The 25,670-nt window shown below is 41.1% G+C and overlaps 1 protein-coding gene and 1 long non-coding RNA gene across 25 annotated transcripts in view; one reads left to right on the top strand and one right to left on the bottom strand.

The window, feature by feature from the left end:
* Positions 1 to 1,338: 1,338 nt before the first annotated feature.
* Positions 1,339 to 6,699, bottom strand: LOC140712371 (uncharacterized). The gene is made up of 2 exons (XR_012093904.1): positions 6,551 to 6,699; positions 1,339 to 1,755 (listed from the first exon to the last, which is right to left on the bottom strand). It is a non-coding gene; the product is annotated as an uncharacterized lncRNA (long non-coding RNA).
* Positions 6,700 to 6,795: 96 nt separating this feature from the next.
* CREM (cAMP responsive element modulator) overlaps positions 6,796 to 25,670 on the top strand; it is an 85,663-nt gene continuing 66,788 nt past the window's right edge. For 9 of the 24 annotated variants that reach the window (XM_037986528.2, XM_008002805.3, XM_008002804.3 and 6 more), the window contains exons 1-2: positions 6,796 to 7,142; positions 17,988 to 18,085. Coding sequence is in view for 9 of the 24 variants with exons in the window: in XM_008002805.3 (XP_008000996.1) it covers positions 18,042 to 18,085 (44 nt within the window). In the remaining 15 variants the exon portion in view is untranslated. Of the gene's footprint in view, positions 7,143 to 7,164; positions 7,517 to 17,987; positions 18,086 to 25,670 lie in introns of those variants that run through there. The other 15 variants (XM_037986520.2, XM_073018852.1, XM_073018849.1 and 12 more) reach the window with 7 other exon arrangements.

Below are 25,670 nucleotides of genomic sequence, written 5' to 3'. Positions count from 1 at the left end.
CTTTGGCTCCAATTTCTTTGCACAGCCTAGTATCCAGAGAGAGAGAAAACTGATCATCTATAGGGACTGCATGTATTATCAAGCTATGGTATTCAGATCTATTTTATCATCTATATGATCATTTCCAAATTTTGTATATTAAAAACTCAGATATAGAAGTGAGTGAATCTGTACACAGAAAGGCTTAGACACAAATACCAAATTAATTGTCATGCCAGGCTGGGCACAGTGGCTTATGCTTCTGATGTCAGCTACTAAGGAGGCTGAGTTGAAGGATCGCTTGAGTCTGGGAGGCAGAGGTTGCAGTAAACTGAGACTGCACCACTGCACTCCAGCCTGGGTGACAGAGGGAGAATTTGTCTCAATAAATAAATAACATAAAATATAAATTGTCCTACCTGGGTTTGGGATGGCTGGGTTTTCTAGTTTCTATTATAAAAAGTTACAATTTATTTGAAGAAAACAAAGTATCCACATGATGGCACTATAACCTACAAAATAAGAGGTTGTCAATTTATGAAGACCAAGAACTTAGAGTACTTATTACTCTAAAATACTGAAAAGAAATTGCCTAAAGAATGTGCTGAAAAATGGCTGGGCTCATGCCTGTGAATCTCAGCAATTTGAGAAGCCAAGGCAGGCAGATCGCTTGAGCCCAGGAGTTCAAGACCAGCCTGGATGACATGGTGGAAACCCCCTCTAGGAAAATACAAAAATTAGCCTGGCATGGTGATACGCGCCTGTAGTCCCAGCTACTCGGAAGGCTGAAGTGGGAGGATTGCTTGAGCCCAGGAGGTTGAGGCTGAGCGAGCCAAGATCATACCACTGCAATCCAACCTGGGCCATAGAGTAAGAGATCCTGTCTCAAAAAAACAATAATGAAAAAAAAGAATGCTGAAAAATAAGGCATTTTATATATAAGGTACTATGGATATAGTTCCCTTATGTTTTACGTAGACTTACTGGCTAATCCTTCATATCCCTTTCCAAGTTCATTTTTCCATGATTTATTTAATAATAGTATCTTAGTCCTAAAGGGAGCACATGACCATATTGGGAGCTACTTAATGCATTCCCCATGTCATGTCTTCCTACAGGCGATTCTAGGGGAAACAGTGTTAAATGAGACAGATGCCATCCATGGAGTTTATATTCTGGCCGGAAGATAGGCTTTATTTATTTATTCTTTTGGGGTGGAGTCTCACTCACTCTGTCACCCAGGCTGGAGTGCTGTGGCACGATCTCAGCTCACTGCAAACCCCACCTCCCAGGGTCAATTGATTCTCCCGCCTTAGCCTCCCAAGTAACAGGGACTAGGGGCAAACCACCACGCCCAGCTGATTTTTTGTATTTTTAGTAGAGACAGGGTTTCACCATGTTGGCCAGGCTGTAAGATATGCACTGTATTAAAACCTTTATGTTATTCGCTAAGGTATTCTTCTTCACAAACACTTTATGAAGTCAGTACTAGGATCCCTGCTCTACAGCTAAAGAAAACTAGGCTGAGAGAGGGGCTAAGGCCACAGAACAAAAATGTGGCATGGAGCCCTTTTCCAATACGAAATATATTGATAATAACAATCTTCCTCTTTTCCTTATGCCTTTCTTCTCCCTTAGTGAGGCATGGTGGCACATGTCTGTAGTCCCAGCTACTTGGTCAGCAGAGGTGGGACGATTGCTTGAGTCCGGGAGGTCGAGGCTGCAGTGAACCATGATCACACTACTGTACTCCAGCCTAGGTGACAGAACAAGACCCTGTCTCAAATAAATAAAATAAAAATTAGTTTAGTTTAATGACTGCAATCTTATAGTTTTAAATAATTCAGTAGCCTGGGTTTTTATTACAATATCCTTTAGCGATAGTTCTAAGTAGTTTCCTGAGCACAGAGCACATCAGATTTAGAGGTTTAAGTTTACCAAAGTTAAAAACCAAAAGCACGTAAACACACATACAAAATGGTATTTCCCATGTTGGAACATAGAACTGTTAACTCTCTAATAGAACGAAACATTTTTTGCCACATCGCAAATCAAAGACATCATAAATCAAGCACATATTATACTAACTTGTTTTTACCTTTCTCAAATATTTAAATTGGGCACACTATCTTTGTAAGTCTCAAATCCTAAAGTTTGAATAGAAAGGGCCTGCGTAGAAATGCTTTTAAGGTGAATCCATTTTCTAGTTTTTCTCTGTATTAAATTAGTAAAATAAACAAAATAGGATAGTCATTTGAAAAATGCTAAATCTTGGGATCTGTGGTGTAGAGAAAAGAAAGAGTACAGGGCTAAAAGTCACAAGTTCGGGGTTCTAGTTCTAATATTACTATCTACTAGCCAAAGGACATTTTGAAACCTCTCAGCCTCTACTCTCTAATTTATAAAACAAAGGGGTTTATTTTGATTTCTAAGTTGTCAGATTTCACACAAGTCAACAAAGAAACTTGGCCAAGTCATAAAATAATGATTATAGCTTACATTTATTTAGTGCTTTACATGCATTAATTTAATTCATGTAACTTGTGAGGCAGGTAGTAATAATATCCTTATTTTATTTTATTTATTTATTTTTTTTGAGATAGAGTCTTGCTTCATTGCCCAGGCTGGAGTGCACTGGCACAATCTCGGCTCACTGCAACCTCCACCCCCTGGGTTCAAGTGGTTCACATGCCTCGGGGCTCCTAGGTAGCTGGGATCACAGGCTTGCTCCATCATGCCCGGTTAATTTTTGTATTTTTAGTAGAGATGGGGTTTTGCCATATTAGCCAGTCTGTTTGTTCTCAAACTCCTCGCCTCAAGTGATCTGCTTGCCTTGGCCTCCCAATGTGCTAGAATTATAGGCGTGGGCCACCGTGCCTGGCCAATATCCCCATTTTAGAGAAGCCACCTATATTAAAAAAAATAAAATTAGACAGGCGTGATGGTGCACACCTATAGTCCTAGCTACTCAGGAGGCTGAGGTGGGAGGATGACTTGAGCCTGGGAGGTCAAGACTGCAGTGAGCTGTGACAGCACCACTGCACTCCAGCCAGGGTGACAGAGTAAGATCCTATCCACAAATAAACAAAACATACAAAAAACAAAACAAAACAAATGACTTCATGCCAAACTTAGTTGTACTCTGTTAGCTAATAACATCTCACTGGAGTTTTTGCTTCAATTAAAATGTCATTTATTTTTAAAATATGTAAAGCACTCTTGCAGTACACAATTCAAGAGGCCACCAAAGATAATTCACAATCTCCTTTCACTTCTGTTCCTTAAGTTTCAGTCCCTCCTAGTCACTGTAGATTTTTTAAGAAGAGAAATCACATTACCAGAGCTATATCTAAGGAAAATGAATCAAACAGAAATGCTTAGGATGAACTATACTGGAAGTACCAGACAGGTAACAGTGGGAATAAAAAAAAAGGGATGGGTGCAAGTTTCTACAGGCAAAAGCAACAACACTTAGCATTTAGCACAGGGCCTGGAACATAGCAGGCACTTCAAAATATTTTCTATGTGGCTCCTGAATGACATGAGTAGACGAACAACCAAAATGATTTCAAGGTGTAGAGGCAGGATGACAAGGAGCTGAAAAGTGCCATTAACATTGCCAAAACAACAATAAAAAATCAAGATTCAGGTATGAAAGGGGAAGAAGACAAGACATGTAGTTTTGAACCTATGAGTTGGAAATGCTCATGGGCCACGGAAGTGAGAACTGTCAGGTGTTCGAAAATATGATCTGGTGCTAATGAATGAATTCGGAAGCTTTGGGTATAAAGGTTAGAATTATCTTTCAAAAAAATGGGTATGATTAGATAACTAAGGAAAATACTGTTTGAGGACAGTATAGAAGATGATGTCCAAGGACAGAAAATTAGTAACTGTCTACATTAGGGAGACAAAGATGAGTGAAACCATGAGAGCTAAGTATCATGAAAATTCAGGAGGGAGACTATATTAAGAAGGCGGCAGGCTTATGCCTGTAATCCGAACACTTTGGGAAGCTGAGATGGGAGGATCGCTTTAGACCAGGAATTTGAAGCTGAATGAGCTATGATTGCACCACTGCACTCCAACCTGGGTGACAGAGCAAGACTCTGCCTCTAAGTAAATACATTTAAAAAAGAAGGCAGCAGTCATTGGTAGTATCAGATGAGGAAAATAGGTCAAGTAGAATGAAAAATGAGAAAAAGTCATCAGATTTAGTAATCAGAAAGGGGACAGATTTAGTAATCATTCCAAGTGCAATGGCTCATGCCTGTAATCCCAGCACTTTCAGAGGCCAAAGTGGAAGGATTGCTTAAGCCCAGGAGTTCCCGACTAGCCTGGGCAAGAATGAGGCCCCATGTCTACATATAAAAATAAAAATTAAATTAAAAAAAAAAGAGAGGGAAGAGAGCAAAAATTTGGCAGGAAATAACAAACGAGTGGGTGGTGAGGAAGTGAATACAGCCCCTGCCTTGCCTTCCTCTCTTGAGAAATCTGATGGTAAGGGGATGGCAAGGGATGGAGCAGTAAGCAAATGGGCAAAAAATGAAATGTAAATGTACAACCTGGAATTGGCAACTCTGTGGCCTTCCTTATAGGGTTAGCAGTGCCAACGGTTTTCAAGAGGCAAGATACACATTTGTAGGGAATGAAGGAGCCAAGAGGACGAAAAAAGCTGCAGGTATGACTCGTGGTAATTGAGCAAGATCTGATATGGGAAAGAAATGACAGCTAACTTACAGTTGGATTTGGAAAGGAAAAGAGGCGCTCCTCCCGACCCAGAAAGGGAGGGAAAGTGGAAGATATTTTGAAGTGAGGAGGGAGGATAAGGGTGTGACTGACAGCCTGTATTTTCTCAGAAAAGTAGGTGACCTACTTGTCCCTCCCCACCAGAGAATTAACTATCACCTAGGTGAGGAGCCCCAAAAGCTAGACACTGGACTAACACAAACATGACTAGGTTTTTAAGTACTTATCTTATGGCAGATGTTTTTTAAAAATCTATAATAACCCTAACAGGTAGGTACTATTTTTCTTCCCATTTTAAAATCTTATGCTTCCCTTAAGAGGATATGAAACTTGCCCACAGCTAACAAGCATACATTTAAACCCAGATCCAACTGCATGGTTTTTTAAGTCTATTACATCTTATGGCAAGGGGATAGCAGAGGCCATGAACTGATGGGCTTATAAGTATGTGTATCTCACCTCTAGTGTTGATCTTCGTAAAAAAAATAGATGAACAAAAAAATATGGTTTGTGCTTTCTGAACTTTATAATTAAGACTACATACATATGGGAGTAAAATACTGACAAGAAAGGAAACAGGAGAGAAAATACTTTGCAAATAAGAAATTGCCGTTCCTTTGATTCTTTTTGATTCATATGAACTTCTGTTACACAGACAATTGTTGTGGACACAATTCCCTTTGACCTATGAAAATTAGATTTGAACAAAGGTTCAGATTGGATTTAGATTATGCTCAGTGAAAATTATGAAAACACTGACACTACAGTAACTGATATGAAAGAATACAATAAATCCTCACTTAACATTGTCAATAGCTTCTTAGAAACTCGTTTTCAGTTAAACAATGTACAATGAAACCGATTTTTGTTGTCATCAATATTATAATGAAACGAAGACAACATTGAATGAAATGTTTTTTTGTGGACCTGCTGTAAGTTGTTAGGCTAAAAATCATGGTTTCTAAGAACCTATCGTTAAGTGACGACCTACTGTACTCTATAACCATGCTGCTATTCTTTATTCCTGACATCTAATTTTTTTTTTTTTTTTTTTTTTTTTTTTTTTGAGATGGAGCCTTGCTCTGTCACCCAGGCTGGAGTGCAGTGGAACGATCTCTCAGCTCACTGCAGCCTTGACCTTCCAGGTTCAAGCGATTCTCTTGCCTTAGCCTCCCAAGCAGCTGGGACTACAGGTGTCTGCCACCACTCCCGGCTAATTTTTGTATTTTTAGTAGAGATGGGGTTTCACCATGTTGGCCAGGCTGCTCCTGACCTCAAGTGATCTGCCCATGTCTGCCTCCCAAAATGCTGGGATTACAGGCGTGAGCCCCAGGCCGACCTTTCTAATCTTAAAAAAAAAGAGAGATGGGGTCTCACTGTGTTCCCTAGGCTGGTCTCCTGGGCTCAAGCGATCCTCCCACCTTGGCCTCCCGAAGTGTTGGGATTACAGGCCTGAGCCAGTGCGCCCGGCATGCGGAGCATTTCCAGTCAAACACTGGGATAAACTGCAAGAAACGACCCGAAGAAGCAGGTGGATTGTCTCAGGCGCTCAAGCTTCCTTTGGAGAAGGACTCAACCAGCTGTGACTGGCTGTGAAGACGGAGGAAAAGGGCCACTAGTTAAGGCATGTAGACAGCTTTTAAAAGTCAGAAGAAGCACGCCTGTAGTCCCAGCTACTCAGGAGGCTGAGGCGGGAGGATCACTTGAGCCTCGGGAGATAGACGTTGCAGAGCCGAGATCACGCCACTGCAGTCCGGCCTGGACAGAGGTGACACGCTCGCGGATCTTGGCTTGGGGTTGGCGGCTTTAGGAAGAAACTGACCTCGAGACCCTGGGGACCTGGCGACAGCCGTTACTCTGGCTGACAAGTCATTGGACTTCCGGCGCACGCGCGGCGCGGCGCGGCAAGGTCAGCTTTCGATTTCCAGCCTTCCCCCGGCCCCTACCTTCCGCCCCACCTCCAGGCTAGTTCCTCCTCTTGGCCCCGCCCCCTGACCTTACTTCTCCCCACGCCTAGGCCCCGCCCCCTGACCCGCTCCTTCCCGCCGCCCTTCCCCCGTTCCATTTCATTGTTGGATTGTGGCGCCTCACTCCTGCTGGCGGCCGGCAGGGGGCGGAGTTCGAGCCTGGATTTTTCCTCGGGGCGTCCCCCGGGAGGCCGTCCCGGCGTGGGGGAGAGGAGGGCGGGGCGGGAGAACGCGGTTCCGTCGGCTGCAGCGCTACTTTTGGTCCGGGGTCGGCAGGGAGGCCGCGGCTACCGCATCAGAGCTGACGTGGGGACTACGTGGGGCCGCTGCCGGCGCCGGGTTGCTGGGCGGCGGCGCCGCTGCTGAGCGGCGGTCGGGCTCGCCGTCTCCACCTCCTCGCGTCCGTAATCAGTGACGAGGTCCGCTACGTAAATCCCTTTGCGGCGGGTAAGTGGTGCGCCGGCCCCGGCCCCGAGACCCAGCAGCCGGCGACGCGGCGCAGGAGGCGGAGGTGGAGGCAGGAGGCGGAGCGGAGCCGGGGGCGGTGGAGCAGCGGAGGCCGAGCGGAGCCGTGGGTGGCGGGCCGGGACCCCGGAGCCGGGCGGAGGTTTGGCTGGGAAGCCGCGAGTTCACCTGACGCGGCCCCTCGCTTGGCGCCCCCGTGGCCGCTGCCTTCTCGGTCCACGCCCGCTTGGTCATCTCAGCTGTCCCGGGACCCGCCTGCCTCCTCGCGAACTTGGGACGAGTTGGAAAATCCGCCCTGAGAGAGCCTTGCGGCTCAGGGGAGCGGTTTAACTCGGAAAAGGAAAAGGAAGCCAGAAGTAAGGACTTCGGATTTCAGTGCCCACAGCGCCTCTGCCCCACTTTGCGAGCTCAGTTCAAACTTCAGCGAACGCAGCCCGTTTTTCCCAAAACCCGGCCGGAGGGCCTCGTAGCTGAGTCATTCGGTCCCGGGCGCGGGCAGTCTTAGGAGAGGGAAGGGCAGAGCCGCGACCGCTCTCGAATGGCGCATTTTCCCTTCCGCCTGAGTCTTACCTTTTTAGGGCCATCTGGAAAGGTTTCCAGAGCCTGCTGAATTTGGAGAATAAACACATTATTAAACATGCTTCTTTTTTTTTTTTTTTTTTTTTTTTTTATTTGAGACAGTTTTGCTCTGTTACCCAGGCTGGAATGCAGCGAGCGGCATGATCTCAGCTCACTGCAGCGTCTGCCTGCTGGGTTCGAGCGATTCTCTTGCTTCAGCCTTCCGAGTAGCTGGGTTTACAGGCATGCGCCACCACGCCTGGCTAATTTTTGTATTTTTAGTAGAGCTGGGGCTTTTACCATGTTGGTCAGGCTGGTCTCGAACTCCTGACTTTCCACCCACCTCGGCCTCCCAAAGTGCTGGGATTACAGGCGTGAGCCACCGCGCCCAGCCTCAACATGTTTCTTGATCCTGTTGCGTTTTATTTGTATATCAGATACCTGAGTTTGAAATCACTTAGGGGTTTCCTGCATGCTGCTCAGTGAAGCAGCTGTCAGTTTGTAATCACATTTTAAGAAATTGTGACTTACAAGGCCAGTCTCAAAGTGTCATTGAAACTGAAAGAGCCCGTTAACAGTGTGGTTTATGTACGTGACTCAGTTTTCTTTTCTATTTAATTTGCCGGGCGGATAAGAGTGCACCTTTCCCTTGACACAAAAACCTAGATTGAACAGTGAGAGGTCCGCTATGAACATTGTATCAGATTACATTAATAAACCACGCTGTTTTGTTTTGCTTTTGCTTTGAGCACCACGTTTTTTTCCTAGTCTTTTTTTTTTTTTTTTTTTTTTTTTGAGACAGAGTCTGGCTCTGTCGCCCAGGCTGGAGTGCAGTGGCACGATCTCGGCTCACTGCAAGCTCCGCATCCCGGGTTCATGCCATTCTCCTGCCTCAGCCTCCCAAGTAGCTGAGACTACAGGTGCCTGCCACCACGCCTGGCTAATGTTTTGTATTTTTCGTAGGGACGGGATTTCACCGTGTTAGCCAGGATGGTCTCGATCTCCTGACCTAGTGATCCGCCCGCCTCGGCCTCACAAAGTGCTGGGATTACAGGCGTGAGCCACCGCACCCGGCCTTTTTTTCTTAGTCTTGATTCTGTTTTTGGATAACAAACTTTCCCTTCCTAAGTCATAGTAGTCTTAAAGTCTTTAAATCTAAAGTAATTTTTTTTTCCCAAAGGAAGGCAAATTGCACACAATATGTTTGGCCAATAAATGCTAAGTATTAAAACTGATGTTTAAAGAACTATGTATTGATCCCGACACAACTTTAACAAATACATTAAAATGGTTTTGATCCTGAATGAGTAAACACTTAAAGCATCATCAGTATACACACGACTTTGGCGAATCTGTAAATAGATGAATATAACACATACTTTCCCAGTGAGTTGGTGATGGATATGGAATCATTTTGGTGAGTGTGAAGTTGTAATTACGGTGATGTTTGTGTACATATTTTGGTGACAGTATATGAATAAATTTTTATTTAATGCGTAAACACAGAGGACATTTTTATTTTTAGTCTTTTTGTTTTTGCATTGTCCGTGAAAGTTAATGAAATTTACTTCTACTTTCTGAATTTTAAACTCTCAAATCCATAGTTAATAGGCTGTATTCCAGTTTCATACTCAGGTGAGTCATTGCGTAATCAAAATACAAAATCTTGCTTAGGGTTATGACCGTTTCATGAAAAGTAGGGAAAAGTTTTGCATTATTAATGTACATAAGGAATTCTGACTGAATCTTTACCAATATAGACATACGTTTCTGAAGTTGTATTTTCTCCTAAGTTGTATTCCCTGCAAATTAAGTATTGGGCCAGAAGATTGAGCTAGGTTTATTGTTGAAGTGGATAGTCCTACTGAAGAGCTCTCAAATGTCCTGTTCCTTTTAGATAGACTTCTTAAAACTGAGCAGTGCAAGTAATAGCTGAACCACTGAGAGACGTTATTTTTTAGAGCAGTTTTAGAACCAATATTTTTATATTTCCTTATCAACGTTGACAAGGAAATAAGCCTGAAATGCCGAATTTTATTGTTTCTACTTAAGTAAACTGATGGATTCCGTATGTAAAAGTCAGCTTTGAAAAGAATTATTATTGTACATTGAATACAGTTTTGATATTATCAACACAGGAACTTAAAAAACCCATTTTAGGCTGGGCGTGGAGGCTCATGCCTGTACTCCCAGTATTTTGGGAGGCTAAGGCAGGCGGATCACCTGAGGTCGGGAGTTCAAGACCAGCCTAACCAACACGGAGAAACCCTGTCTCTACTAAAAATACAAAATTAGCCGGGCATGGTGGCCCATGCCTGTAATTCCAGCTACTCAGCAGGCGGAGGCTGGAGAATCGCTTGAACCCAGAAGGCAGAAGGTGCAGTGAGGCGAGATCAAGCCATTGCACTCCAGCCTGGGCAACAGGAGCGAAACTCTGTCTCAGAAACAAAACAAAACAAACAAAACCCCACCCATTTTAGGAAAGATGTATCTCATTACACAATAGGTAGAAATGAACATTTTAAATAATTATGTTAATAATCTTTTAGACAATAACATTTTAAATACCTTTTGCAATGGGAGCTCTACAATAAAGACTGCTGTTGTTAAGAATAAATGCTTTTACTCATAGGTTTTCATTTTCTGATACTGTATATCCAGTAGAGAATAAGCAAGAACAAAGAAGAAAACCTAAGGATATCATTAGTGGAAATTTTTGTTGATATTACTTATGAAAATGCCTTAAATCTTACTGCACTGAATAATGATGTTTTGATCAATGATGGACCATATATATGTCCCTTAAGATTATAATGGAGCTGAAGAATTCCTGTCACCTAGTGATGTCCTAGCTGTCCTAATGTCAGAGGGCAGAGTATTACCTTTTCTATGTTTAGGTATGTTTCGACACACAAATACATTCCACTGTGTTCTGATCACCTGCAGTATATAGTACAGTAACATGCTGTACAGGTTTTGTAGCCTAGGAGCAACAGGCTATCCCATTTGGCATAAGTGTGTAGTCGGTTACGCCATCTTGGTTTGTTTAAGAGCAGTTTATAATGTTCGCAGAATGAAGTTGCCTAATATTTCTAAGAACGTATCCCCATTATTAAGTGAAGCATAACTGTAGTTCAGTTATAGTAAGGTTTACAAAGTAAAATGATATCTATTTGCACATTTCATGACAGGCCTTCATAGGAGTGATAGAGGAAATTACTGGCAACGTGTGTGAAGTAGTTTTTGTAAGTAGAGGAAATGCATAGGCTACAAAACTGTATGGTAGTTTTGCTTAAAGACTGCTTAAATCACTATCTCATTGGTCAGGAAGGATGCTTACCTCTAAGAAAACCTTACTAGCAACTCATCCTCTTGTTAGACGTTTTTGAAGCCTCATCAGTTCTCCACAGATGAGAAGCATCTTTGTGCATGTTTTCTAAACAGTAGTATAACCAGGCCAATTAAATGTCAAGATATTAGTAAAATCCTGTGAACATTTAAGAGTGGAGCTAATGTAATGCTAATATTTTCCTTGAGAATTTCACAAAATAAACTCAGTGTCTTCAAAGTTATCTTAGTAAAGATTTTTTTTTGTATTTTTTTAAACATAGCAGACTTAAATCATCCATCTTAGAATAGCAAAATAGCAGATAGTTTTGTTTATATTCTTAACCTCAATGTTTTCATTGATAGCACAAAAAATGATTTTTTTTTTTTTTTGGCTTAGAAATGGTTTTAACTGGAATTTATATCCTAGCATTGATTATGGTGAAAGTGTCCACCCTTGGAATTGTGGCAACTGTATCATACATAAAGACCTATATTACTGAATATGGGTGCTTGGAATGTTTTTACTCTTAAAAATTTCTGGAGGAGTAAAATTAGGCATGTTTCTGCACTTAGAAAGATACAGGTTTTGTTCAGATGTGTAAGATAGGCCCAATCTAGGTAAGTAAAATAATGGTAAAATTATTTTTTCTGATCTTAAGCTGATTCAGGTAGTTTACTTTGTCAGATTTACTATCTAGTAGTTAATGCATTTATACTTAATATGTAGATGTTTTGAAATGTACTTAATGTGCAGTAAAGAAGCATGCAATTGGAAGAAAAAAAAAAAAGACAACATTACAGTGAGCCTAGTCAAGCAAATAACTCCCTCAAAAGTTTACAAATTTGGTTTCACATTGGCCAGGTGCGGTGGCTCATGCCTGTAATCCCAGCACTTTGGGAGGCCGAGGTGAGTGGATCACGAGACCAGCCTGACCAAACGTGGTGAAACCCCGTCTCTGCTAAAAATACAGAAATTAGCTGGGCATGGTGGCTTGCATGTGTAATCCCGGCTACTCAGGAAGCTGAGGCAGGAGAATCGCTTGAACCCGGGAGTTGGAGGTTGCAGTGAGCCAAGATCGTGCTACTGCACTCCAGCCTGAGTGACAGAGCGAGACTCAGTCTCAAAAAACGTAAAATAAAAATTTGGTTTCACATGAAGTGGTGGTGGTGGGGGAGGGAGGTGTTTGAAAGGATGGAGATAGACCATGATTATTTGAATTTCATTTTTCATTTCCTCCTCAGCAGCCGATTCTGTAGGTCATTTACTGTGAAATAGCCAAAAGCAGGCAGCAGGTGGGGAAATTAATTGCAAAAGAGACACTTATTGAATAGCTAATCCTTTAGTGATTTTAGTAAAGAGTTAAGATTTCTTAATAACAGGTATCTCAGGCAATTAAATTGGAGTAGCCGTGAATCTGTATTAGAGAGCCTCCTGAATTTATGTATAATTCATGTTTGAAATATTAAAGACATTTACAAGTGTTTGGAATATTTATTTACGAGTATCCCTTTTGGCTATTCTGTTTTTACATGAAAGTGTAAAGATTATTTTTTGAAAGTTATTGTAACTTTGCTTCATAAAGAGTGTAAGACTAATGGTGTAATTTCATGGTACTGCTTTCTCACGTCGTTTTTCCTGTACTCATCTCCTTCCCCTAAAATGGGTAACCATAGTCTCATCCCTGTCAATTTCAGCTGTTGGAATTATTTGTCTTATAACTAGCCCCACCTTCTCTTAATATTTTAATCGACTTGGTTGAGAAGGACCAACTTTACAATATGATCTTCATATTCTCCTTTATCTTTCAAACTTTATTGCTATTGCTACTTAAATTACAGTTAACCTATGGATATCTACTTTTGCAAAGAACTAAAACCTTGCTTCATCACAGAACCAAATTGTATTTCTCTGTGTTCTTTCTCTTCCTGCTTCTGTAAAAGGTATGATACCTTTTATTCCACATTCCTTTCTTTTTCTTTTGGATGTGCTAGTTGCAGTGCTTTCAGTTTTTCTTATTATTTTTCTTAGCTTTTCTTTCCAAAACCATCTCAATAATGCATAATTTACAGTTTATATTTTTGGGTTTTTGAAAGTGGCGTAGGAACTTAGATTGTTTGGCAAGTGTCTTATAAATCTTCATTTAATATTTCCCGTATTTCATAGTTATCTCCAACTGTAATATCTAGTCCAAAAGCAGATTTTTTTTTTTTTTTTTTTAGACAGAGTCTCACTTTGTTGCCCAGGCTGGAGTGCAGTGGAGCGATCTCGGCTCACTGCAGCCTTCACCTTCCCGGGTTCAAGCGATTCTCCTGCCTTCGCCTCCCAAGTACCTGGGATTACAGGCGCCCGCCACCATGCCTGGCTAACTTTTGTATTTTTTGCAGAGATAGGGTTTCACCATGTTGGCCAGGCTGGTCTCGAACTCCTGACCTCATGTGATCTACCCGCCTTGGCCTCCCAAAGTGCTGGGATTACAGGCGTGAGCCACGGCGCCTGGGCAGAAGCAGTTTTTTTAAAGCAGAAAAAGCAAAACTAACTGTATTGTCTTTCCAAAGCATTCAACTTAGTCTTTAGAGAAACAGTTCTCTTTTTGAATCATTTAATCCACTTAGTCATTTCATCTAAGGTACTATTTAATAAAATTACAAAATTGCAACAAGTATGGCTGGCATAATCAGGTTTGGTGACAAATACAACTAACTCTTGGTAAGCACTCATCCCTGTTGGAGTGAACACAAGTGCTTGGGCACACTAGAGAACTGTGGTGGGCATTAGCTATACTGTAAGCTTCACAGGAGTGGAGAATGCTGTTAATATGGAGAGCTGGAAATTGGTTAAGTAGACTTAGGTATTCTAGTAAACTTGCCCAAGAAGTTTAATTCTTATATATACCTAATTTTTCCAGAAAGTTACATTAAGGTATTAATGTAATTAACCACAGCAGATTAGGTATTCAAAGTTTTTTGTTTTGTTTTTTTTTTTTTTAGACAGCTCTGTTGCCCTGGCTGGAGTGCAATGGTGCTATCTCGGCTCACTACAATTTCCACCTCGTGGGTTCAAGTGATTCTCCTGCCTCAGCCTCCAGAGTAGCTGGGATTATAGGCACACACCACCATGCTAGCTAATTTTTGTAATTTTTTTTTTTTTTTTTTTTTTAAATGAGACAGAGTCTCACTGTTTCCCAGGCTGGAGTGCAGGGGCGCGATCTTGGCTTATTGCAACCTCTGCTTCCTGGGTTCAAGCAATTCTCCTGCCTCACCCTCTCAAGGAGCTGGGATTGGTGCATGCCACCATGCCTGGCTAATTTTGTATTTTTAGTAGATGGGGTTTCGCCACGTTGGCCAGGCTGGCTGGTCTTGAACTCTTGACCTCAGGTGATCTGCCCACCTCAGCCTTCCAAAGTGCTGGGATTATTGGGGTGACCCATGGTACCTGGCCTCAACATTTTTAAGTGTTAATTTAATACTATCTTTATCAGCATATTGTATTTGTTTGCTTATTTTATATGAGCGTTTTCCAACATTTGCTTTATTACCCTCTCTGTAATATATAATCCCATATTCAGATTTCACCATTTGTCCCCAAAATGTCCTTTATAGCATAATCAACATATTTTAAATATCATTTGTATAGAAAGCTATATATTGAAGTATACTGACAGCAATGAAATTAATTAAGCCTGGCACGATGGCTCAAGCCTGTAATCCCAGCACTTTGGAAGGCCGAGGCAGGCGGATCACTTGAAGTCAGGGGTTTGAGACCAGCCTGTCCAACATGGTCAAACACCGTCTCTACTAAAAATACAAAAATTAGCTGGGCGTGGTGGCCTGTGCCTGTAATCCCAGCTACTTGGGAGGCTGAGGCACGAGAACTGCAGAACTGCTTGAACCTGGGACGTGGAGTTTGCGGTGAGCTGAGATGGTGCCACTGCGCTCCAGCCTGCGTGACAGAGCAAGACTCAGTCTCAAAAACAAAAAACAAAAAACGAAAAAAAAGAAATTAATTGAAGCTATTACACCAGAGGGTGAACATAGAGCAACATGCTGGTGAAAGTAAGGTGAATGCCAAATGTTATTTTTGGAATCATACCTAATAAAGTTTTTATCAGGATGTTAGATGGCCTTCAAAATATGGCACAGAAATCCATAACTAGGCAAAATAATTTTGAGTCTCATTTCTTCTTATAAGTTATTACTTGCCTGTAACAAACTCCTCTAAAATATGCCTTTCTGCTCTAAAAGCTAAAGCTTAAGAGTCCCTTGGCAGATGGGACTTTTAAATTATTCCTGTAGAAAATTGGTAGTATATAAGTGTCACGGCTCTTAGAATTTGTCCAGCAAGCTCTCTCTCTGGTTTTTGCCAGAATGCCCTCCACCCCCCAAAAAAAGAAAATTGGTAGATTGGTAGTATACAGGATATATCAGTGTTCTCTGGGAGTTTAGGTATAAAGAGATCTGATCAGAAATTATAACTGGAGAGCTGATTACAGTGGCTCATGCCTGTAATCCCAACACTTTGGGAGGCTGTGGTGGGAGGATTGCTTGAAGCTAGGAGTTTGAGACCAACGTGGGCAACACAGTGATACCCATTTCTGGGGAAAAAAAAAAAAAAAGAGAGACATTTAAAAAAAAAATGCGCCAAAGAAGATAGAGAACAAAAGGCTAGATAATTTGGAAGAAAAGCATGAAAGTAATGTCATAAAGAATTCAAAGAGGACAAAGTTTCAAATAGAGGAGGAAATGCTGTAGGGGTATTGAGGAAGATGGGGACTAGAAAGCATCCTTTTAGATTTGGCAAGCGGGCAAGCATTCATTGGTGACCTTGTGGAGAATAGTTGGAATGAAGTAAGACTCTGATCATCCTGAGTCAGGGTCAAGTTTATCTTGTCCTTATTCGGGTATGAGGCTAGTTTTTCTTTTTGATATCCTGTGGCTCCCATGGCAAGAATATGGTGCTTTCTTCAGTGCTGGTTACCTCTGGGAAGAGGAAGCAGGTGGCTGTTCCTGGACCTCTCTGAATACCTTTTTCTAGTTTTAAAGTTTTGAACCACAAGAATTTATTATTCAGCAAATAAAATATTTCCAAGTGAAATACAGAAATTGGCATTTGTTTCTATGATATAGTGCTGTGGTTGCCATTATTGTTCAAGTGCTATTATTATTTTATTGACACATCTGCCCCCTCTTTAGATTGTAGGCTCCTGGAGAGCTGTCTCCTGCAGTGCCCCAGCATCTAGTGTGAGGGGGTGGCATCTAATGGGTTATACAACTTTTAAGGAGCATAAGATGTCCCTATGTGAAATGCTAGTGTAGTATAACAGAATAAGGTTTAATCTCAGAATGGCATCAGTTCTGCTTTTTGTTCCTGTTGTGAGGAGCCTGTTCAAATGCCCTACTGTCTCTTGTCTCTATGCTGGGGGCAGATGGTAGCAGTAGTAACCATCGCCTTAGTGCGCTTAGTAAGGTCTGATAAACCTGCCTGCTGCCTACAGTTCCAAATTTGACCGGGATTGTATGCCATCATTTAGAGGAACCCTTAGGAGGGGACTCTGAAAGCAGTGTGTCTGTCTAAGCACTGCTGTTGCGGGCAGAGGTGCCTAGAGGTTACTTAGGGATGAGCACGATTGTTTTCTCCAGCTCTAAATTAAGGACTCCCAGAATTTTTTTTTTTTTTTTTTTTTTTTTTTTTTTTTTTTTTTTTTTTTTTTGAGACTGTCTCGAAAGAGTGTAGGTCTGTGAATGGTCTTGCTCTGTCACCTAGGCTGGAGTACAATGGTGCGAACATGGCCCATTGCAGCCTCAACTTTGCGTGCTCGAGTGATTCTCCCACCTCAGCCTCCTGAGTAGCTGGGAGTCCAGGCCTGTGCCACCATACCTGGTCAGTTTTCTTGTAGAGACAAGTTCTCACTATGTTGCCAAGGCTTGTCTCAAACTCCTGAGTTCAAGCAAACCTGCTGCCTCAGCCTCCCACAGTGCTGGGATTACAGGTGTGAGCCACCATGTCTGGTGACAGAGCAAGACTCAGTCTCAAAAACAAAAAACAAAAAACGAAAAAAAAGAAATTAATTGAAGCTATTACACCAGAGGGTGAACATAGAGCAACATGCTGGTGAAAGTAAGGTGAATGCCAAATGTTATTTTTGGAATCATACCTAATAAAGTTTTTATCAGGATGTTAGATGGCCTTCAAAATATGGCACAGAAATCCATAACTAGGCAAAATAATTTTGAGTCTCATTTCTTCTTATAAGAACACCATGTGTTCTTTTGTCTTTTTTTTTTTTTTTTTTTTTGCCAGTTTTACTTTGTTCCACATGTCAAATATATCTTTTTAAAGATATTAGTAAAAAAAATAGAGTTTAATTGCTACAGTGTCTAAACTAGGTTTTTTTCATGGATTGAAGGCTATCAGAAGGACGTTTTGAATAAATGTATTTTGTTTGGAGTTTAATTTTTGGATAAAAACCCAAGTTGGAATTTAAGGTAAATGAAAATTTTGTTGCATTGAAGTGAAGTATAAGGAAATAATTCATTAAGTTTATTAAATGATCATTACTTCTTAAAAATAGAGCTGATACCCATGAGCTATACTTAGTGTGTATTAGATGATTTAGATAGCACTGCTTTGTCTTCAGTAGCAAATAATCAGAAAAATAGTGTATCATTTCAGTTTTGTCAATTTTTTCCCCCTGGGAAGATAAGAAAAATACAGTAGAAATAAGATTGACAAAAAACAGTACAGGGCTGTTTTTAGCTTTCTAGTCTTTTGGTTTTTTTTGCGGGGCAGGGGGTGGTGTTTTGTATTTTTAGTTTTATAGAAATTAGAATGTTCTTCCTGGCCTCATTTTGAGAGGTTTTAATTTAAATAAAATTTAATTTGAGAGTTTTTTGAAGTGAAATGTTACGATCTCCCAATTCAACATTATAATTTTACTGCAGGATAAATAAAGAAAACGGGAAAGGAGGAAAGCATTGATTACAAATGTCTTAACAATGAGCAAATGTGCAAGGAAAAAATATATTAAGACAAATCTAAGGTAGGTAGATGTATGTTTTTCTGTTCTTTTGAAAATTCTACTTAAAGTTCATGATGAGTAAATGGATGTATAGATGTACACATACATGTATGTATGTATATATATTCTATTATATACTCAAATTATTCAGCCATTCACTTAAGGTACCATGTACTGTGTACCATGCTAGGCGCTGTAGGGGACGTGTGGGTATGTCAGTTGACGTATGCCAAGTACTGGTCTTTTCAGTTAGAAAGTAGACCATTTGTGAGGATGTCGATAGTTCAGCGGAATTGTAGAGTTTGAAGAGTCCCCAGGGTTTTATTCTTCCTCCTGGCCTTTTGGCTATACTTGTATTTAACCTTACGAAATAGAAGAAAGTTTCTACCAACACTTTACAAATATCCAAATAGAATTTTTCAAGTTTTCTTTTGATTACTTTCAGAGACATTCTGTTTCATCAGTTGGATATAGCCCTGAAGAGAAAATTGATTTTCCACTTTTTCTAAAGTTATTTAAAAGAATAGAAACAACTTTAATAACTTCCTTTTCCAATTGGATTCTGTTTTTAGAAGAGGTGAAAATTTTTTTCAAGGGTAATGCACTTCCTCTGCAGTGTAATTTGTCTTTGAAAATTGGATGCAACTAAAATTTTAGAATTTTTTTTTTTCTTTTTTTTGAGACAGAGTCTCACTCTGTTACCCAGGCTGGAGTGCGGTGGCATGATCCTGGCTCACTGCAACCTCTGCCTCCCAGGTTCAAGGGATTCTCCTGCCTCAGCCACCTGAGTAGCTGGGATTACAGGGTGCCACCATATCTAGCTAATTTTTTGTATTTTGTATTAAAACAATTTTTTATTAAAAATTTCTTTTTTTTTAGACTGTGTGCAGTGGCTCAAGCCTATAATCCTAGCACTTTGGGAGGCCAAGGTGGGAGAACTGCTTGAGGTCAGGTGTTAAAGACCAGCCTGGGAAAAAAAAAGAAAGCAAGAAAAGAGAAGAAGACCAGCCTGGGTAACATAGCAAGATCCTATCTCTAAGGAAAAAAAATGTTTTAATGGAGGGTCCTATTTTTAAAAAAACAATAGTTATATTAATATTTTATTAATTTGGATCCCAGTATATTCAAAACAGGTTGGGATAATATTTGCTTTTCTATCAAAGGAGAGAAAGGTTTGCTAAATAATATAAAGGAGATTTCAGAAGAAATGTTTAACTTCAAAGGAAAATAATGTTCCTGCTATTATTAGTTGTTCGTAAATTTAAATATCCCCATTTTAGCTATTTTTTTGTTTGTTTGTTTGAGACACAGTTTCACTCTGTTGCCCAAGCTGGATTGCAGTGGCACAATCTTGGCTCACTGCGACCTCTGTCTCCCAGGTTCAAGAGATTCTTGTGCCTCAGCCCTTGAGTAGCTGGAATTATAGGCGCGGGCCACCACGCCCAGCTAGTTTTTGTATTATTAGTAGAGATGGAGTTTCACCATATTGACCGGGCTGGTCTCAAACTCCTGACCTCAGGTGATCCTCCTGACCTCAGGTGATCCACCTGCCTCGCCTTCCCAAAGTGCTGGGATTACAGGCATGAACCTTCATGCCCAGCCACCATTTTAGCAAATTTGTACCTGTTTTTAGAATTGTGGAACCAAATATTTGCCAGTATTTTGCTTGTTGTTAATTTATAGTGCTTAGTGGACTTTTTTGTTTGTTTTAGTTTTGTTTTATCCTTACATGTTTTTATTTTTAAATATTTTGTAATTCATAATTGTGAATTGGTTCTTTTCTCTCTGAAAAGGATTATTGTTTAAAATTAAAATACTACATAGTTAATTAAACACTATTAGTTTTAGTACAGCTGTGTTTATTTAATATCACAACTATGTTTAATTTAGAAAGTGAGATTTGGGGAAATATATTCTATGAGACATCTCTTCAATTTTAATATATTTAGTTATAAATTGTGTAGTGAATAATGTAAGATGATAATGGACTCTATAAATTCTATCTGGAGCAGCTGTGGCTGATTTATAGATGTTAATGTTGTATGTGCAACATTGACAGCTGAGTTTGGGGTCCTGCATTTCTGCTGAGATAGTGCTTGAAAAATGCCTGGTACAGTGCTTGACCCATGTTGAGCACTGAATTGTTAGTTGAATCTTCTGCACTGAGTCCTGTGTAGGAGTTGGGTTTTAGTGGGTTTAGGGGGTTGTACTGGAGGGCAGTTGGATATAAATCTGCGGAATAAACTGGCTGGAAATAGCATATCTAGTTTAAATTGCTAGTGTTAACCTTACTTTTTTATAGATGATTTTTACCTTCAAAAAAATAATTTTAGTATCAAACTTTAACTAAATGACATGAACTGAACACCGTGCTAGGTACTCTGACAGAATACAAATGGAATAAAATTACAGTCCATACATTTGCTATGAAAGAGAAAGCATATCTGAGTGAGATTGCAACAACAATTGCAGCATACTCCAAAACACATCATCATCATCATAAAATGTTGTCCAAACTGGAATACACAGGGCACTGACCATGGAAGGAACCCTGGAGTCACAGTCACAACACCTCTTTTTCATCCCTCATCATGCTACCTATTATGTTCCCTGTAAAAGTCCCTTGATCTCTCTGAATGTTATTTTTGTTATTATAATAACACCTGATAGTTGCACAGTCTTCCAGGATAATTGAATAATTGGTTTATGTAGCATATACTGTACTAGGCACTGGGAATGCATAGAAATCTATAAGATAGGATCCCTGTCCCTGAGTTGCTCATGCTGCTGTGTGAATACATGTATTATATGCTACACAAATGTTATAACAGACTTGTAAAATGCTTTGGGAACTCAAAAAAGAATATCTAATTCTGCCCATGGCTGTTAGAATAGGCCTTTGAAAGATGGTGTCCTTGAACCAGACCTTGACAGACTAGTGAGAATTTGCCAGTTGGACAAAGAAGGGTAAAGGGCATTTCAGGAAGAGGGAAGATTAGATGTAAAAGATTAAAACTGGGAGAGTAAGATATGTACTTGAAAAAATGTCTGATTAGGAGGCTGGCATGCAGTGTGTTGGAAAGAGTAGAGGGACTGGAGATGAGGCTGTAGAACTAAAATGGGTCACATTGTGAAAGAGATCGAATGGCAGTGTGGTTTGGTAATGGAGTATATGGACTTCGGAAAAAAACCTTGGTTCGAAACCTGGCTATGCCACTTATACCTTTGTGGTAAGATCAAATTCTTAACCTCCCTGAGTCTCCTTTTCCTTATTGCTAAAAGAAGAACTAATTATTTTTTATTTTTTGGGACAGTCTCACTCTGTTGCCCAGGCTGGAAGAACTGATGATAGTGCTCTTACAGAGTTGTTAATCGAAACTACCAGTCACTTACCACATGCAAACTCTCAATAAATGATGGTTATAGTTATAAGAATTAGAAGTTTGGATTTTATTCTGTAGTCAATAGGAAGCTACTAAAGAGTTTTAAGCAAAGAAATATTTTAAGTAGAAATACATGTTTTAGAAACGTAACTGTTGGCATGGATTGGAGCCAGGAGATAGAGTGGTGGCTATGGAAATGTAGAGAAGGAGACTTAATTGTTCTTTAGAAGGTAGAATCATCAAACCTGATGATGGTGCTGTGTGGAATGACAGGGAGTTTCAGGGGTTTCTGGCTTGAACAATTGGTTGGATGGTGGGGTCCCATTTCCTGAGATAGGAAACTCAGAAGGGTAGAAAGTTTGTGGAGGAAGAAGAGGAGTTTAGTTCTAGACCCATTGATTTTGAGATTCCTGCAGGCCATGTGTTTGGAGATGTTAAACAGGGATTTGGATATTGCATTTTGGAATTCAGAAGAGACGTCTGGCCTAGAGTCGTGGACTTAAATCTGGCACTTGAATCCAGAGAAACAGACCCCATGAAGTAGGGAGAGATTTGAGAGTGAGGCAAGAAAGCTAAGCAGAGTCCCAAAGACATGCAACGTTGAAGGTTAACATTGAGAAAGGGTAGGAATTGTCAGAGGAGCTTGTGGAGGAATTGTCAGCGAATCAGATTGGAAGAGGAAAATGTAGTATCAGTACACTGAGACAGTGTTCAAGAAGGAAGATGTTGTCAACAGTTTCAATGCTGCTGAGGGATCAAACAAAAGATAGGACTTAAAATGTACATTGGATTTAGTGACAGAGATTAGTTACCATTTCTAGAGATGTTTTAGAGGCAGAAACCTGTAAACTTGGGGGGGGGGTGTCTAGGAGTATGTGGGATGTGAAGTAACGGAGATAGTGTTGGCAATTCTTTCAAGTAGTTCAGCAGTGAGAAGGAGAAGAGAGGTTCAAGGGAATCGCTTGAGAGATTTCTGATCCAGTGGATTTGTGGCTGTGTGTGTAAGTTGTGAGATGGGACAGATGTGAATGTGTTTAAGTCTTTACAGGAAAAAACTGTTAGAAGGGGAGAGAATAATTGATAGTATAAACCCCTGAAGGGCATGGGCTCTAAACAACAGATACAGGAATTTTAAGAGTGGGGAGGAGGCAGGAGGCAAGGGAGCATGGTGAGTGTAGATGTCAATAGCTTTGTTGATTTGGTGTGGGGAGTTGATGGAGTTCTAATTAGAGACAGCAGGCAAGGGCTTTCATTGAGTGTAGTCAGTATAGAAACGCAGGGATTGAGAAGAGGGAGCACATTCGAAACAGTTGTGGAGAATGGGAGAGTAGTAAGCCAAGTAGGCAAACTCCATCAGTTTGCCGCCCATTTGAGGTTGAAAACCAAGAATTTAATAGCTATATTTATTTTATGTTTTTAGAGATGGGGTCTTGCTCTGTCGCCCAGGCTGGAGTGCAGTGGCACGATTATGGTGCGCTGCAGTCTTGACCTCCTGAGCTCAAGCATTCCTTCCACCTCACCCTCCTGAGTAGCTGGGACTATAGGTGCCCACCACTATGCTCAGCTAATTTTTTTGTTTTTTGTGTAGAGACGGGGTCTCACTATGTTGCCCAGTCTGATCTCGAACTCCTAGGCTCATGTGATCCTTCTGCCTTGGCCCCGCCAAAGTGTTGGGATTACAGGTGTGAGCCCCTGTGCTTGGCCTTAATAGCTTATTCTGGCTTATAATTTCATTCAATATTGTTCATCTGCCTTGGTGCAGGCATAGAGGAGATGAAGAGTTGGTTTTATACAAGGTTGGTATTTACTAAGAATTTACAGCAGCGGCATAATCTTGGCTTACTGCAACCTCCACCTCCCAGGTTCAAGCAATTCTCCTGCCTCCACCTCCCAAGTAGCTGGGATTACAGGCCCCTGCCACCACACTCAGCTTATTTTTGTATTTTTAGTAGAGACAGGGTTTCACCATGTTGGCCAGGCTGGTCTTGAACTCTTGACCTCGTGATCTGCCCACCTTGGCCTCCCAAAGTGCTGGGATTACAGACGTGAGCCACCGTGCCTGGCTGGGAAACAATAATTAAAATGAGAAGCCATGCTAGCTGAATAGGGTGGGAGGTGAAGAAAGAGGGAGGTGGATGGGCAGAGAGAAAGTGATGTGGAGATCTCAGTGTGCTGGAATAACAAGTGTGATGGGAGTGGTCAAGGGAGAGGGTAAGCTGGGGGAATAGGATGTTGTAGGCAGGGTGGTATGTCAGAATTAATTTTTTCAGAGCTGGACCAGTTTGCACATTGGCAGTGTCCAGGGTGTGGCCAACCATTCCAGTAGATGGCTGAAGTGGCATAAAGTAAGTCATTGATCTCAGACATCTGGGTAAGGGATGGGTCTTCATTTGAGTGTTGAACATAGACAGAATGGTGAAGAGGAAGACTTTTACGTCAGGAGCCAGAGTCTTCAGTTTACATCCTGGAGGTCAGTAGATACTGGTTATCTTATGGATCCTGATGACCTTGAGCCTCAGTTGAACAAGGGTTTTTACAAGGGAGTAAAGGAGGTGCAGGTGGGAAGCAACAGTGGAGAACAAAGCAGATGGCCAGTCGACATGATGACCTTGATTGGGTGTGGGAAGATGAGCAGTACCTTCTTGAGAGGACAGCTGCGAGGCTTTGGGAGTTCCAGATAGCACATTGCTGGGGTTTGGAAGGAGAACAGGAGTGAGGGGTTGTATTATGGAGGGAAAGGAAGCACTGGTTATGAGAGTGAAGATGAAATATGGAAGGAGTTTATATCTTGGACAGTGATTTGAGTATGATTCTGGCATGGGTACAGGGGCATTGCAGTTTAGTTGTGGCTTAGGAAGAGGCCCATTGTCTGTGATTTTTGTCTTCAGAGTGGGTGGCAGCAACTGTGTGGAACAGCAGCTCAATTACTTTGTCCAGTGAGGCGATGGGAGGTTACAGCGGACAGTGCCCAGTGCTAAATTCTGGTAAGGAGGAGGAGTTGGGGTGGCTGCTGACCTTCCATCTCTGCCTTTCTCCCTAAGGCTCAAGGCCTCATGGCATTCTGACTGCTGTTTAACTTTGTGGGGTTGCTTTTTGTGGTTGATCTGGTTCTGACTGATAATATAGATACACGATTCTAGCTTTGGAGTCTGAATGGACGATGATACTCTTGACTAAAAGAAGAGATAAAAGAGAAGGGACAAATGTCCATGAAAACCCCAGGTTGAGATGCTCAGTAGGAGGGAAGTGGGTGTAAATACAGATTTGGGAGCCATCTGCATATAGGATTGAAGAAGCCATAGTATTCATATTGGAAAGTTCTGTAATACTGACAAAAGGAAAAGGGCAAAGGACTGAACTCTCTGGGAAATGCCCCCAGAGAAAAATGGACCAATTAAAATGATTTCTTAAGATGATACGTATCAAGACATTTTCATGTATAAAACATTTTGAAATCTGTTTGATAGCTTATAGTCTTTTATCATATCTCAAAAATTGAGTCCCAAATAGTTTATTTTCTTAATCATTAAAACTTTTTTTGTTTTTAAATGGGAGACTTCTTGGATTCCACAGTGTGTACCCCTCTGTCCTTAAAATATACTGAACATAATTAGCCTTTTTTTGATGACTTAGGATAGTTATTATAAATATCAGTTATTGAGTTGTAACTCAGGCTGGGCATGATGGCTCACGCCTGTAATCCTAGCACTTTGGGAGGCTGAAGCGGGCTGATCACTTGAGGCCAGGAGTTGGAGACCAGTTGGAGACCATGGCCGACATGGCGAAGCCCCGTTTCTTCTAAAAATACAAAAATTAGCTGGGCACGGGGGTGCACGCCAGTAATTCCAGTTACTTGGGAAGCTGAGGCCAGAGAACTGCTGGCACCTTGGAGGCAGAGGTTGCAGTGAGCTGAGATCATGCCTCTGCACTCCAGCCTGGGTTAACAGAGCGAAACTCTGCCTCAAAAAAAAAAAAGAAAGAAAGAAAGAAATTACTTTACTTGTGATTTACTTTAATTACTGACCTGCCAATAAGCTGTGTTTCTCAAATTTTAGTACATATTGGAATTGTTTGAATATAAGAAGTTAAATTCTCAAGAAAGTTTGATTAACTAGGTTTGGGGTTGAGCCTAAGCTTCTGCATTTTTTAGGGCAAATACTTTTCGTTAATTCTGATGCGAGTTGTCCAAGGACCATAATTTGAGAAACCAACAACATAGTTAA

This window comes from Chlorocebus sabaeus, chromosome 9 (assembly GCF_047675955.1).
Source record: "Chlorocebus sabaeus isolate Y175 chromosome 9, mChlSab1.0.hap1, whole genome shotgun sequence".
Taxonomy (NCBI): domain Eukaryota; kingdom Metazoa; phylum Chordata; class Mammalia; order Primates; family Cercopithecidae; genus Chlorocebus; species Chlorocebus sabaeus.
The sequence above is the reverse complement of the archived record's forward strand: the minus strand, read 5'-3'. Positions and strand labels throughout refer to the sequence as shown.